Source organism: Solea solea, chromosome 10 (genome assembly GCF_958295425.1).
Source record: "Solea solea chromosome 10, fSolSol10.1, whole genome shotgun sequence".
In the NCBI taxonomy this organism is placed as follows: Eukaryota; Metazoa; Chordata; class Actinopteri; order Pleuronectiformes; family Soleidae; genus Solea; species Solea solea.
The window spans coordinates 14,327,481-14,342,755 of NC_081143.1; the positions used below are offsets into that span (position 1 = coordinate 14,327,481).

The window sequence follows — 15,275 nt, forward strand, 5'->3', positions numbered from 1 at the left end:
GCTCTTACAAAAATGATAGTTGAATTAATTACTTACTATATGCTGTATTTTTTGGCACTACTGTACACTTTGAAGAGATGCTGCTATGTGGAAAACTAGAGAAATTAGAAATAGAAATGAATACAAATGGTCAGAGGGCAAGTGTGGAGGTGCTTGAGTATTACCTGGGGTCTATCAGTTCACATGGCAGCAACTCAGAACGAGGAGGTGACTTTGAATGTGATGTGGTTGTTGGTGTCAGGTGGGCTGGTCTGAGTATTCCACAAACTGCTGATCGACTGGAATTTTTATGCACAACCATCTAGGGCAGGGCATCTAAAATGATCCGTGGGGCTGGTGAGTATCTAGTGTGGCCAGTAATTGCAGCATTTCAAAATAATTAATTAATTAATTCTCTGTTCATGGACTGATATATAGCTTACAATATAAAGATTTTTATGGTGCAAAGTTAATAAATTACAAAAAACACATAAGTAAGCAGTTATGACTTGATATTAATTGGTGGGCCACTATAAATTGAGTGGGGGGGCTGCATGTGGCAGAAAAAGAGAAAATATCCAGTGAGTAGCTGTGCTGCAGGAGAAAATGCCTTGTTGATGCCAGAGCAGAAACCATACCAGGCAGATGCTACTCCTTCCACTTTATTAGGTTCCGTATGTATTGTATTTTAATTAATACTTTATTGTGTTTGAGATTACAAAAAAGCAGGTGGCAAATCAAAACAGCTATCATAGATCTAGTAACACATTGTATTAGCACTGGCTTAAAGGCGTTATCTGAATTGAATGGTGGGTGGTTTAAATTCCAAAAATATTTCATGTGATTCACATAAGTTGTGATGTTTCACTTTTCCTGAATGACCCAAAAGTGGGCACAGAGACAGGGGAATGGTTAAGTAAATATTTATTCAGTTCAGGCTTTGAGGTTGAAGAGAAAATCACTAGAAGTTTTTGCAGCCATGCGTTACCACTCTGAGGAAGTGGAACGATCTGGCATCGTGTGCAGGAAAGAGGATGAAATGATGAGATGCAGGTGCGCGGCCAAGCGGCCTCCAGCCAGCAGCAGACACACCCAGCCTCAGCAGAAAATCAGCACAGCAAAGGGGAGGGGAGAGAAACACCAGAACTGCACAACAAAAGTCCATATCATAACATAAGTGGGTTAAATTAATGCATGTAATACAAATATTGGGCCATCTGTGACACTATAACTTGGGAAGTCCAAATAGATGATAATTTCATCATGCCTATAGACAGTTTCTCCAATAAAACATCTGGACGTTGTCACGACCGCATAAAATGTGATGTTCTATGGTGGTACAGTAGAGTCCATTATTCACATCATTTTTGGCTTTTGACAAAAGTGTATGGACAAATGGAGAAACTTTTATCCCGTCTACATTTGCCAGCATGAATATTTGATATGTTAATACACCTCTCATATAATCCCTCACCCACATGCACCCAGGTCTAAAGCAAACACCCCGACTGAGTACTCTATATTCAATTGATTTCCAGAAAGAGATGGATGATGCTGTTTTGCCATTTAACAAAAAGCCCAGTCCTGGCACCAGGATGAAGAAAATTGTGAGAGTGCAACTTTTTTTAATGAAATAAGATGAATGGATTTAAAATCAAAGGCTACATGTCAACATGCACTTTATTGGAGCAGAGCTGACAACACTGTATATATTGTTTTAATAATTAATTTAGTCAAAATCAGCAGGGGGGAGGCACATAGAAACAACTCTTATCTTCTTTCACTACATCTGCATGGTTGTATCGTCACATGCATCTCATCCAATAATTTAGTTGTTTTCAACAGTTTTCTGTAAATGTTTATAGCTTAAACAAAATGTGCAGAAAATAGGGGACTAAACCCACTGCTGCCAGGCTCGGCCCTGTCCAACCGTGAAGACCTATGTTTTTAGCATTTCCACAGGGTGAGCTGTGCTGTGATCCATCCACAGCTGCTTTAACACCATCACCATTACAACACCAAGTGCAGAAGGCTTACACACTGGCTTAAACTGATAAAAACAATGTGGGGCATGAGGTGAAGTCCCCTGGGCACAGACTGCAAGAGGGAACTTTAATCATCAAGTGAACCATCACAACCTTATACTCAGCTTCATGAGTGAATAGACCAGGACAAAAAAACCCTTTATAATAATAAAAGAAGAAGAAAGAGAAAGATTTGTATTTTGGTTATTTTGGTTATTTTATGAATGTAAATTACTGACTCATTACCTAATGTGATAGCTCTTGATTACTTTACTGATGGTTGACTAATTGATCATAATAAAGCTCTGTAGCAGTACTTGAAGTAGGCCATTACTTCTTAATTTTTCTAGTTTGAGTACCGACACTTATATTTACTGTATTTATGTTATATTTCATTATTATGACCGATAATCATTTCCAAGGCTTCACTACATGATGTTTATCCATTCTCATGAGAGTCTTATGTTAGAGGTTTTATTTTTATTGTTAAACAAGAACAATATGTTTTTGTTATATTGACTTGGCCCATATTGACACATTCGTGTCCTGGACGACAGCAATATAAAAGAACACCAAATAAAATGGACTAATGTTAAGGACAATCAAGTAGACAAAATGTGAAAAAGGTCCAGTTTTTAGTTATTTTCATCTGGACTAAATGTTTAAATAGACGTCGTGAACATCGCTCACACCTCGTGACCAAACGTCATTACGTAACAATCGAGATTACGTTGCTGCGTTCTCGCGAGAGCTCGCGACAATTTAATTTGAAAACAGGCGGCAGCAGCATCGCGAACAAGGAGAGGGAAGTGAAAAAGTGTAAAGTAAGTTTATTTTCCTTGTAAAACACGACGTTTACTTAAATATTCTGATAAAATACGATGTCATTTTATTTCGGGTTAAGTGTATTCCATACAGCTCAGCTAGTTACATTAGTTTTCTGTCTGAGAGTCGACGACTGGGTGTCCGACTGCAGTTTCCGCTAATGACGCAGTGGAGGAAAACAAGCTGTCGTTCACATTATTTCGGAATTTAAGCCGCTCGGTGACGGTTTGAGTGACTCTGTGTTTTAATATATTTTCTTTAGAGGAGAGATGACTACAGATAATGAACTGGATATTAAGGAGGCGTTTCAGCGCGCACAGAAAGGCCACAACAACAAGGCAAAGCTGGTGGCGAGTCTGAAGAGCCGCTACAACAAGGTGAGTCCCATTTGTTTATGTCAGCATGGTTCTTTCATTTAACAGTCATTAACGTGTCAACGTCAGGTCTATTTTCCTCTAAGACTACACCTGTTGTTTTGTTTTTTTATTTGTTTATCTCTGTTGTATTTAAACTTATCGCATGATTCTAGGTAGTAGAGGTGAGCAGTTAGTAGATAAAAGTGATTATTATTTATTAACCTGAGTTATTCTTATCTGAGTGTTATTGTTTGGGCAAATACATATGCCTCCAGTCTTTATAAATTCTGCCTCGATTTGTAAGTCAAATTATAACGACTTACTCTCAGACTATAACTCTCAGCTCCACTGTATGTTTACAAAAATGTTTATTTTTTTGCCTATATCCTTACATTTATCATTTTGGAACTTATTCAAATCGAATTCCCTTGTTCACTCATATAACATCGGCAGGCTGATCACCTTTACCTTCGCTTTTTATAAATCATAAAAATTCTCAGTTAGATATTGTGGTGTAAATTGTTAAAAAAGTTTTTCTTTTACTATTATTTGTGTCACTCTTATTACTATTCACTGATTTGTTGTTTTTTATATTGTGCTATTTCTTAATGACTTGTTATAGCTTTTCTGATTTTTGCAAGTTTAGTCCTTAGTCTTTTTTTGCTTTCTTCTTCACTTTGTCCTTTGTATAAGCCTGTGGCCTCTTGACCTCTCCTGGCACATTTTAATATATTTTTTTCCTTCTGGATTTTATGTGATTTGTGTGTACAAAATTAACTAAATTAGTCCTGTGACGTATTTTATGATGGATATACAGAAACACAAACAAAGCAATGTTTAAAATACTTAAAAGTTTAAAAAGTTTAAAATTATTATTTCAATTATGTCTTTACGTTTTTATCTGTTATTAATTGCATTCTTCATATTCTTCTTCAGCTCGAGGACAAAACACTTTTCCATGAGGAATTTGTCCACTACCTGAAGTACGCCATGATTGTGTACAAGCGTGAACCTGTAGTTGAAAATGTCATCGAGTTTGTTGCGAGGTTTGCCACAAGTTTCCAGTCTCCACCTAAACCACAGGAGGAGCAGCAGCAGCAGGAGAATGATGATGATGAGGAGGAAGAGGAAGAAGATGAAGATGATCATCCTTTTCTGAGTTTTATCTTTAACTTTCTATTAGAGGTACGCACTAAATTTTTTATACTAGTGTATATATGCAAAGTTAATCTGCTTAGGCATTGTTGTGTATGTGCTGAAATAAACTGCACGTACTCCCAAAAGCTAAAATTTATGTCACATCTTCCTTAATCCTCTTTTCCTCTAATCCTGCTTCATCTACTAAAACGTTGAATGCATTTTTTACTTCGCTTTCTTTGTAGTCTCATAAAGCCAATAGCCATGCAGTGCGTTTCCGAGTGTGCCAGCTGATCAACAAGTTGCTGGGCAGTATGGCAGAGAATGCTCAGATTGATGATGACCTCTTTGATCACATCCATCAAGCCATGCTAGTCCGTGTCACTGACAAGTTCCCTAATGTGAGGATTCAGGCTGCTTTGGCCATGACGCGTCTACAGCAGCCAAGAGATCCTGACTGTCCCACTATCAATGGTTGGTTTTTTTTGTTTTTGGTTTATGTTCTGCAAGTCATATCATGGCCTTGTATACTCTCTTTAATAACCAGTCTGTGGGTAAACTTTTGGTTTTGGTAGATTTTGGTGTGTGTGTGTTCAGTGCATATTCTCTTAATGGTCTCTAACCATTCAATTCTCTGTTCCTCTTTTCAGCGTATATGTTGATTCTGGACAATGATTCAAATGCTGAGGTACGACGTGCTGTCCTGTCCTGCATTGCAATGTCCCCACAGACCCTGCCCAAAGTACTCAAACGTACCAGGGACATCAAAGAGAATGTCCGCAAACTAGCCTACCAGGTAGCCACACATGCCGTCTAATCTGGCTGATCACATGTTCTTGTGAAACGTTATGAATTGTCCACTTTCCAAATTTCTCTTTAAGGTTCTGGCTGACAAAGTTCACATTAAAGCTTTGACCATCGCACAGAGAGTTGGTCTTTTGCAGCAGGGCCTCCATGACACCTCAGGTAATGTTTTGTGTGTGTTCAACCCAAATATGTACATTTTAGATCAAAGGGTATTCTTACAGAGAAACTGTTAACATTTGGGAAAAAAAGGCATTATTAGCCTGTGACAAAAATCTTTGCAGATTATTCTTTTCCAGTTTTGCTCAACTAATATATATTATTGGCTGTGTGCATTGTAGAAGCGGTGAAGGACGTAGTTTGCTCTCGTCTCCTGCCTGCCTGGCTGCTCCGGCTGGATGATAACATTGTAGAGTTGATCCACAGACTGGATGTAGAGAATTGTGCCCAAACAGCTCTGGAAACACTGAGAGCCATCTTTAAAGAAAAGCTGACTGAGGAACTGCTGAAGGACAGAGTGCAGCTTGACAGCAGGTACAGTGATGTACTTCAAACTGCCTCTCTCATGTGACATAAGTGATGGCCTATCCAAGGCTACAGATTAAGTATATGTGTCTTGAATAGGAAGCTGATCCCAGTGGACTCTCTGACGTGTGAGACTGTCCTTTACTGGAGAGCTCTGTGTGAGTTCTTCAAGGCTAAAGGAGACGAAGGTGATGAATTGCTGGAGCAAGTGTTGGCAGATGCTGCCACTTATGCCGACTACCTCTATGGGTAAGAAAAGAGATTAATTTACATTTCTCTGTCAGCTGTATGTTGTCCCCCTACTGCAGTGTAAATTGACAGATAATTGATTTATAGCAGCAGCCTCCATAATTTGATTTATTCTTGTAGTTAATATAGTATCACATCCAGTGTATAAGAATTAGTGACATCTAATGGGGACTGCTTTGCTCATCCCTCCCTTTCACAATTGGTATTACAAGGGTGGGGCCAGGGTAAGGGTCAGATTTACCACCGTTAAACTACTACTATGCAGGCTACCAAAGGAAAACAGTTTTTATTTTAAAGCCATTCTACACTGATAAAAACTTACTACTATTACTACATGTAATGTCCCCCAATAAAAAAAGTTACACAGTTGACAATTGACAGGCATTTTAAAAATAGTGTGTGTAATCCTTCAGTCCTCTGATTGTGCTGCTTCCCTCTGATTTATGGAGCTTTATGTCCACAAGTGGCCAGAAAATTGGGTAGTGTAGTATTCAGTTAGTTTTTGTCACGAGCTAACACATTTACCATTAATGACCGTTGTAACTGCAGGTATCTGAAGCGATGGTCTGTTTTCTCAGAGGAGCTCCTTGTGTATGTAACTGTGTGCTTACTTCAACTCCTTTGCTTTGATAGTGTGGCTAACTAATGGTTATAAGTGCAACAAGGTTTAACATGAAATAATGACATTTGTAGATAAGTGTGATGAATATTAAGTGTAACATGTATTAAAAAAAAATCACCTCATTCCTGCCAGACAAGTGAAATACTTTGTGATGGTGCTTAGCACTTTTGTTTTTGTCTGTGGGTTGTTATTTATAAGCCAGATGGTTCAAAAATAGCTGTGATCACATGATCACTACCTTAGGGCCTCAAGAGATCATGTACTCAAACTCCTCCTGATCTTGTTGCACAGCAACACCATTTGTATTTGTTGTATTAAGACTTATTCTAGCTTTTCCCTTGATGTACAGAGCACAGACAGTTGGACAGTATTTATCTAGAAAATGGGTCAATGTGATTGAGATTAGAATAATTTAGAAAGACACATTTAATATAATCTTATTTCAAATTTAAAATGTGAAACCTAGCATTTAATCGTATTATGCCTTTCAATGCCATTCATACTTTTTATGTCCATGGACTCCATTAAGATCCCTCCTATGCATTGCTTTACTCAGCTGTTTGCCTGCCTAACTGTTTTCAATCTTTAACATGCTTATAATACATTAGCATTTGAGGATTTATATTAGGGCTGCTTCTAACGATTATTTTCATAATCACTTAATTTATCGATTGCTTTCTCAATCGAGTCATCGTTTGGTTCATAAAATGTGACAAATTACTGGGAAATGTTGGCCAGTGTTTTTCAAAGTGAACGATTTCTCAAATGTCAAAATTATTCAGTTTTAGTGATTCCTTTGTTAATATGATGCAAATAAACCAGAACATATTCACTTTTAAGAAGCTGAAAAATCAGAGAACTTATCTTAATTATAAAAAAAAATTCTAACTACTAAACAAAATAGGTTAATTTAGTAATTGATTATTAATCAATTAATGGTTTCAGCCCTATTATATAACGTGTTAGTGTTTTATTTAAAGGTAAGTGACCAGTTGCAGGTATGTATATACAGTACTGTATGGACTAGACCGTTGCTAAAAGCTAGTGTGGCTGTGACAAAGCATTTTGTTCGTGCAGGACAGGTGTTGTGCTCAGCTACTTGCAGCAGTGCATTTCATGTGTTATTTATTCTTGTACCACTGTGACATTTGCCCCTGAGAACAGTCTGATGTATTTCTTTGACACAGAGTGTGTCAATGAATAATTTCTTATCCAACTGTTGCAGTTATCTGAGGGAAGTGCCCGTGCTGTCAGAGGAGCAGAGGGCTGACTTCAACCAGCTTGAGCTTGTCATGACCAAAGAGTTCATCTCTCAGCAGCTCATCCATCTCATCGGATGCCTGGATACAAATGAGGAGGGCGGCAGGTAAGATGAGGACTGAGGAGAGAGACAAGATATATGGCTCATATTTTTAGACAATCTTCTGTGAAGAAGTGTTAAGTGTACTTTGTATCCTTTATACCTCTGCATAACTGACCAAGTATAGAGATAAATATTTATTTTCACAAAGTTATAACTAACAGCCCCATGATTGAGTGTTGGAAGGGTTTCCTGTTATCTGCTATGCAAGAATGGGTTCATACATTTGAAGTCTACCAAAAAAATTAGATATAAACATGACAACTTGACGTTGTTAATTAAAAGATTTCCTCCAAATACTCTTTACATGTAAGAACAAAATCCAACTCTCCATTGTTAATTTAGTCAAAAATTGAAACCTAACATGAGTCCAAAGAACACTCTAAATTATGAAGGCTGTCTGCTTAATTTGTTTAGCCTCTTCTTATCTTAAGATACTTGGACCTTTATAATTTTCCTCTCATAGTTACCATTCAGGGCAAACATATCAGACTGGCTTGTTGAGCTTTTTTGTGATGTTTGTAGGAAGCGCGTGTTGACAGTTCTGCAGGAGATGATGGCTCTTCCACAGACACCGTGCTCCCTGGTCTCTTTGCTCACTGAGAAACTCCTTGCCCTTGTGCCTGATGACAATAGACGCATACAGACTGTGAGTTTTATTTTACAATTAAAGTAGGTTTTGTACTTTTACCCTCATATCTGATGCTTTTTATTAACCTTTCTATCATGTTTAATTGGTGTTCAATGTAAACCTGAAAGAATCAGCAATGATGCTCCTTTTTAAGCTATTTGTTTTCTGTTTCTTTTATTTGATTCTCTTGTTTGTCTTTATTATACAATTGTATTATGATATGGTATACATTTATCAGTGTTTCTAGCTCAAAACGTGATGGATGAATGGTTTAAACTGTCCGTAACTACTAAAGGTTTTTTGTTTGCGATGCCACAACAGTAAATGGATTTTCCATTCGGTGGGGAGTTATTACAGATACTGATGTCTGTGTTACACAGGTGGCAGAAATCATCTCTGATGTGAGGGAGCCCATCATGGAGGCCAGTCGACCAGTGGATGAGAGTGAGAGCCGCCGGCAGCAGGTCCAAGTGAGTCAACATGCTGCCAACTGAAATGCTTTCCAACTACCCCACTGTTTTTTGGATGGATGAAAACATCACATATTAGCTGTAAAATGTTTCATTTAGTAAAATCTTTTAATTAATATGTTAGAAAGTACTTGAACTCTGATATTTAGATGTGTTAAATTAGGATTACTTACTCATAATTAATTAATCTTCATCTCCTCTGATCTGTCCTCCTCTACAGTCTTCTGTGCTCTGTTTGTATTTGCTACTTCTGTTCCTCCATCTGGCAGATGGTTTGTATTTGGAGGCGTTGCATGTGTTAACGGGTGGGATGGAAGATGCAGATCATGTACAGCAATCTGGTCTTTGCCTGGGGTTATCCAGGTTAATTTGTTTTCTCTTTATCAGATTTCTACACCTATTTTTTCCTGATTTGACCTTGGTTTACAAATTGTGGTTACAATAACCTAACAAAGTAGGCACGGAAAGATTCATTCACAACCTTGGGTTTTGTCATGATTGAGTCCATATTATTTTTTCCAGTTTTAAATAAGCATGGAAAGTATGCAGTTTGGTGATGGCCAAACATCTGCTGAGGAAGTGAATGTTAGCTCAGGTGTTTAGCCTCCCTTCATTCAGTGCACCTGCTCCCTCTCCTTTCTCTGGAAGTAAAAGCAAAGTGCTCCTTGGAGAGTTGTAACCTGGCCCAGAGCCTCAGCTGTTGTTGTTTTTCCTCTTTGGTTGTGGTGCATTGCCACTCTAAACAGCCTGGAAACCCTCCTGAGTGTATTTCTGCCAAGTCTTGACTCCCTGCTACTCTTTTCTTCCCTTCCTCCCACCCAGCTAGCAGAGGTGAAGGTGTGCATCTTGGAGGCCAAACAAACCCTGGAGGACTGCATCACCGCCCAGGAGTTCAGCCGTGCAGCAGAGCTGAAGGACTCCATCACAGAGCTGGAGAACCGCAGGAACCACATCATCCGGGAAATCACAGAGAGCAGCCAGCCAGCGGAAAAGCAGGGCCACACTGAGAAGGTTCATAGCTGTTTTGTCCCTCTGAGATTTTTTTCCAGGAAAGATTTTTACTTAAATTAAAATTGTATTTTCTCTGTTTCAGAATGACCCAGAGACTCTTCTGAGGTGTTTAACAATGTGTGCTGAATTGCTCAAGCAGATGAACATCAAGACTCGAATTGGTCCAACCATAAGTGCCTTAATGTCCTCACTGGTATATAATCACACCTCATCATATTTTTCACTTGTGTTACCATTGATGTACAGATTACAACCTCTAACTGGATCTCTCACTCCCATCAGAATAAAGCTACGCTCCATCAGGGCTGAACAATTAAGCGTAATGTTATCGAAATCGAAATACAGCCTATGATTTGTGATTTGTTAAAGCCAAAATGTGTGTCAAAATGTAATTTTAAATTCATTATTGTCTAGATCTATACACATCTTATTCTAAAGACTGAAGAGAACATCTATGTTTCTCACAGATCTGCACAAATATCACACAGTAGTAATTTTAAATATATTTTTCGAATGAAAATTAGAGCAATTCCTGTCAAAATAATCGCAATTAGATATTTATTCAAAATCGTTCAGCCCTACTCTCCATAGTTTTAGGTCTGCTATGGACATTTATCAGTGTTACTGTCTCTTGTACGTCTCTTTTAGTGACATATTCTTCTAACATGAAAGTTTAAATATGATACAGGAAATGTCACCATATATTTTGTGTTCCACTACCTTAAACAAAGAGCAGCAAGAGACTTGATTCTAAATGTGTGACCAAACTACATACAAGACAGGAACTGATTGAGATTATGTTTAAATTTAGTCCTAATTCTGCCTGTTGATTGTGATTCGTTTATTGTTTATGTCGAGTCATGTTGGCAACAAGTAAACTGTGTTTCTCTGTCTGTCAGGTCCTACCCAGTATAGCAAATGCTCACCCTGCTGTCCGCAACATGGCTGTGGTTTGTCTGGGAACATGCACTCTGCACAGCAGGGAACTGGCTAAAACCCACATGGTCCTGCTGCTACAGGTGAAAATGCTTTTGTAATTCTGAATTTTTTATTTTTTTTTGGTTCTTACTAAATTGAGCTAAGTGGGTTGTGGATGCAGTTAAAACATGGGTAGTGTCATCATTCTTACTCAAGAGAATACTTGTGTTTTAAAATGTAAGACATCTGAGTAATCCAATAGCGATACATCACCTCATTACCTTTCATTACAATACCTATTTTAACCACAACATGAAGGAACAAGGTGTGCTGTACTATATAGTTCTCAATCCACGTGAACAAATTAAATAAACATTTACTGTACAGTATATGAAAACATGTAAACGAATAATGAAACCATTCAAATTTTCTCACTTGACACACATGCAACCTGACATGGGTGCATGTTAACCCAACATCCAACAAATAGTTTTCATATTGAAACTAGGATGTAGCTAATAGAAAATTATCCCTAATTACTAATGTTTTTCCCCTTCAGATAGCACAGCTGGATGAGGTAAAGATCCGCATCAGTGCTCTGCGGGCCATCATCGACCTGTTGCTGTTGTTCGGCTTCCAGCTGCTCTCTGAAACAAGTGCCACTCAGACGGTGCCACCCTCCCAGTCACCTGACAGACAGGAAGAGGACTCACTGCCTGTGGCTGAGGAGAAGGGAGAGGTACCAGAGGACACTGCGCAGAGTACCCTTGTGATGCTCTCCGAGTTCCTCGACAGCGAGGTGAGCTCTCCTGAACCTCAGTGTGTGTTTCAGGTTTTGTTGAAAGTAAAATAGCAGAAATAATCTAATAATCTACTTAACCTATTCAGGTGTCTGACCTGCGAACTGAAACTGCAGAAGGTCTGGCCAAACTCATGTACACCGGTCACATGTCCAGTGCTAAGATGTTTTCCCGCCTGGTGTTACTGTGGTACAATCCCGTCACAGAGGACGACACGCGTCTGAGACACTGTCTCGGAGTCTTCTTCCAGCTCTACACCCGCGAGAGCAGGTTCACACATGTTCTCATACACAAGCCAATAATGAGATAATATGTGGTATTCATTACAGCCATGCACAGTGTTTAACATCCTGCTGCTGTTATTATTATTATTATTATTATTATGACCTGAGGTGAAGTGATTAGTCATGCGTACAAAGTAATAAAGAGTTTGTCTCTGTGGTGTGTTAGGGTTCACCAGGAGGTTGTGGAGGAGAGTTTCCTCCCCACTGTGCGGACTCTGCTGAATGCCCCAGCCACCTCTCCTCTCGCTGAGGTGGATATTAACAATGTGGTTGAGCTGTTTGTGGAGCTGACTCGACCTAGTGCACTTATTAAACCCTCGACCAACACAGAGGTGAGAAACATCCACTCAGACTTATGTTTACTGTGTCGTAGTAGCTGTAAAGGCTCATTGAGCTTTCATGAATTCCTCAACATAAAACTTGCAAACTGCTCGCTTAAAGAGTTGTGAGTTATGAAGTTTTACTGACACGTTATCATTAAACAGTTATATTTTGTCAGATGAAGGATAAAGAAAATCAGCTAAACCTATGGGCCAAAAAGTGTGTATTAAAAACAATGAGGGGGGAAATGACTGAAAGTATATGATGTGTTTATCTCTAGGAGTTGTGTGTCCATGACTACCTGGCGGTGCGTTTGTGTGGGGAGATGCTGAAGGACCCGACAGCCCCAGAAATCCGTCTCTACGCCAAGACTCTAAGCAACCTGGAGCTCAGCAGAGACGAGACTGTCAAGAAAGACCTGCAGACACTGCTGCAGCAGCTTGTACAGGTATTCACATGTGTACAGTGAAAAGAAAATGCAACTGTTCAAACAGAATTTTGCTTTTTAGAAAATTTTTAACCCTGAAGAGATCCTTTTTAATATCCTGACAAATTTGTTCCTGACGTCAGAAAATGTCAGCTCCCCAAAAACAGCTGTAAAGACCTTTAATATTAATATTTTTTCAATTCAAATAAGTCAATCTTTTAAAACTACTTCAGGCTAAACTATACATATTAAATATGTTTTGGGGATTTAACTCTTTCAATGTTTTTTTTATCTTTAAAAAAACCTAAAAAACAAAACTTAACTACCATCATTTCCATAAAATACATTTCAATGAGTATTTGAATTGTATTTAAATTACAAAAATTGACAGGTTCCCAAAATAAAAAATGATTATATATGAAGATTTTTCCCACTCAAATGTATTTAATTTTTATGTCAAAAACAAGCAAATTACCTTTTCCTGAAGTTCTAGGTAAGTGTTTCCCAAACCTCTTATATGGGGAAATTGGCAAACTATTGTAACCTAAATCACAATATAAATCATGACAAGAGCAAATTATTGCATAATGTAGCGACTGATATACTGCCATATACTGTATGTAACCCCAATATCAGAACTGAATTAATTTACCAAACATAATTTCCTAGCAATGTTTGGCAAATGTATTTAAACCCGGGGACACAAATAAATCTCCCACCAACCATCTGTTTGCGGCCCAGTCTTTGGGAATCACTGCTCCAGGTAACATGTAGATGTAATTTCTTTTTCTGTTTAAAGGCCAAAGGTATTCCTTTTTCCATAACATAATATGGGGATAAACAGATTAAAATGTTTGACCCCCTTCATTGTCCTTATCTTCAGGTGGTGAGGGATCGCGTTTGTCTTCGTGCTCTGGAGAAGATGGTTTCTCAACTTGTGGACTCAAAGGAGCAGGCCGAGCTTCTCAGTGCCAGCGCACTACAACCAGTGGATGTCAATACAGATGGTACACATGCAACCAAAGTGACAATCTGTACATTAGACCACCTGATGTCCCACCGAGCTTCCATCACAAATCTTATCTCAGTTACACTGCATTAATTTGTGACTAAACATTATGCCTCAATAGTAGATTGTTTCTAAGTGGATTAAAATAAATCTGATTCCTACTCTTGACATCTGTCAGTAAGAAGCAGCAAACGGTGAGGGAGGAAAAAGGGAAAAATCTGATTTTTGTTTTGTCTGCCATTTACACAGAAGCTGCAACAGAAGATCTGTGCAAATCTGCCAAGAGAACTAAAAGAGGTAATGTGGTTCTTATATACACGTCCAAAACTGCAGTATGTGATAGTGCCCGTGTATTTTTAGAGCTTTTCTCGTCTACCCAAGAAAATGAGTTGAGTCAGCAGTATGGAGTAACCTGAGTGTTTGTGCACAGGTCAGAGGAAAGTCTGTGCAGCTAAAGGAGGCAGAAAGTCGAGCAGGAGAGCCGAGTCATCAGAAGAGAGGTGAGTCCTTCTTTTACTCTCATCTGTGTAAAACGGTCAGGCGTACATGCTGTCCGTCTCTGTAATGTTCTTCATTTGTCATATTTTGTTTTGGCTGCAGTGATGGAGAAAACGTCCCTGTGGTGCGCACAACAAGGAGAACCAGACCTGCAGCTCTGGAGAAAACAAAGCTGGACCTCAACAACCTCATCAACCAGGAAGCCAATGTGTCATAAAAACTCTGCTGATGAGCCGTCAGTGTAAAAATAAAACTCAAAGTAGTTACTTTTAACCTTGTTACGTACTCCACTTCATTATATTCAAAAATAATTTTCTAATGTACAACATTTAGTGAAACTGATGTCATTGACTTGTCATTTTAATCTCAGATATGTCAATAAAGCTTGAGCTTATCATTAAAACAACCAGAACTTTTTCTTATTTTTTTTAAGTAGAGCTGTCAAAGTTGACATGTATGCAATTAATACAGCCGAGATTAACGCGATAAAATCATTTAACCCAAGTTTGTTTACTTCTAGTGTGTGCTGGCCTCCGACATGAAAGCTGGAAATTATCTGCATGAAAAAGTCACTTGGATAGGAGAGACTAAGAGATGGTAACTGAAGATGGCGAGAGGTGAGGGATTGTTGGGCAGGTGGTTTCATTTCATCGATAAAACAAACATTTTATGACACCTACCTGGGTGTCATGGCACAATTTATCGGCAATGACAATTAAGTTGCGATCCTTTGCCTTGACTGTCAAAAAAACAGATGCGGCATTAATTGCTGAGCCCTGCGCAGAGGAATTCCTCAACATTGCCAACAAGTGGAAAGTAAGTAACTAACTCTGTACCAATAGTGCCGGTAATATGCTGGCAGCTGCCTGGAGAATGATATCGCTCTCTATCACTTTATCTAAATGAATGAGTTTCTAAGGACATTCTCAGGTGGATTTTTTTGTTGTTGTGATGGTAACACATGTTGTTGCATGTGGCAGTCATCCATGTTTATTTTAAGATGACCTGGTCTGCACTTGATAGGC

At 38.6% G+C, this 15,275-nt stretch overlaps 1 protein-coding gene across 1 annotated transcript; it reads left to right on the forward strand.

Moving 5' to 3' along the window:
- The first annotated feature begins 2,757 nt into the window (after window positions 1-2,757).
- On the forward strand, window positions 2,758-14,656 carry ncapg (non-SMC condensin I complex, subunit G). Its single transcript, XM_058641610.1, has 22 exons — window positions 2,758-2,827; window positions 3,091-3,205; window positions 4,121-4,369; window positions 4,567-4,795; window positions 4,972-5,117; window positions 5,203-5,287; window positions 5,467-5,659; window positions 5,750-5,899; window positions 7,747-7,887; window positions 8,407-8,530; window positions 8,893-8,982; window positions 9,805-9,993; window positions 10,076-10,186; window positions 10,893-11,012; window positions 11,471-11,710; window positions 11,800-11,981; window positions 12,162-12,327; window positions 12,597-12,764; window positions 13,627-13,750; window positions 14,002-14,049; window positions 14,183-14,252; window positions 14,353-14,656. Exons 2-22 carry the CDS (start codon window positions 3,098-3,100, stop codon window positions 14,465-14,467), a joined length of 3,048 nt encoding a protein of 1,015 aa, XP_058497593.1. The 5' UTR covers window positions 2,758-2,827; window positions 3,091-3,097; the 3' UTR covers window positions 14,468-14,656.
- Window positions 14,657-15,275: the final 619 nt, after the last annotated feature.

Coding starts and splice junctions, on each gene's coding strand:
- ncapg (XM_058641610.1), top strand. CDS start 3,098: ATGACTACAGATAATGAACTGGATATTAAGGAGGCGTTTCAGCGCGCA. Junction 5,288..5,466: donor GGGCCTCCATGACACCTCAG/GTAATGTTTTGT, acceptor TGTGCATTGTAG/AAGCGGTGAAGGACGTAGTT. Junction 5,900..7,746: donor TATGCCGACTACCTCTATGG/GTAAGAAAAGAG, acceptor CAACTGTTGCAG/TTATCTGAGGGAAGTGCCCG.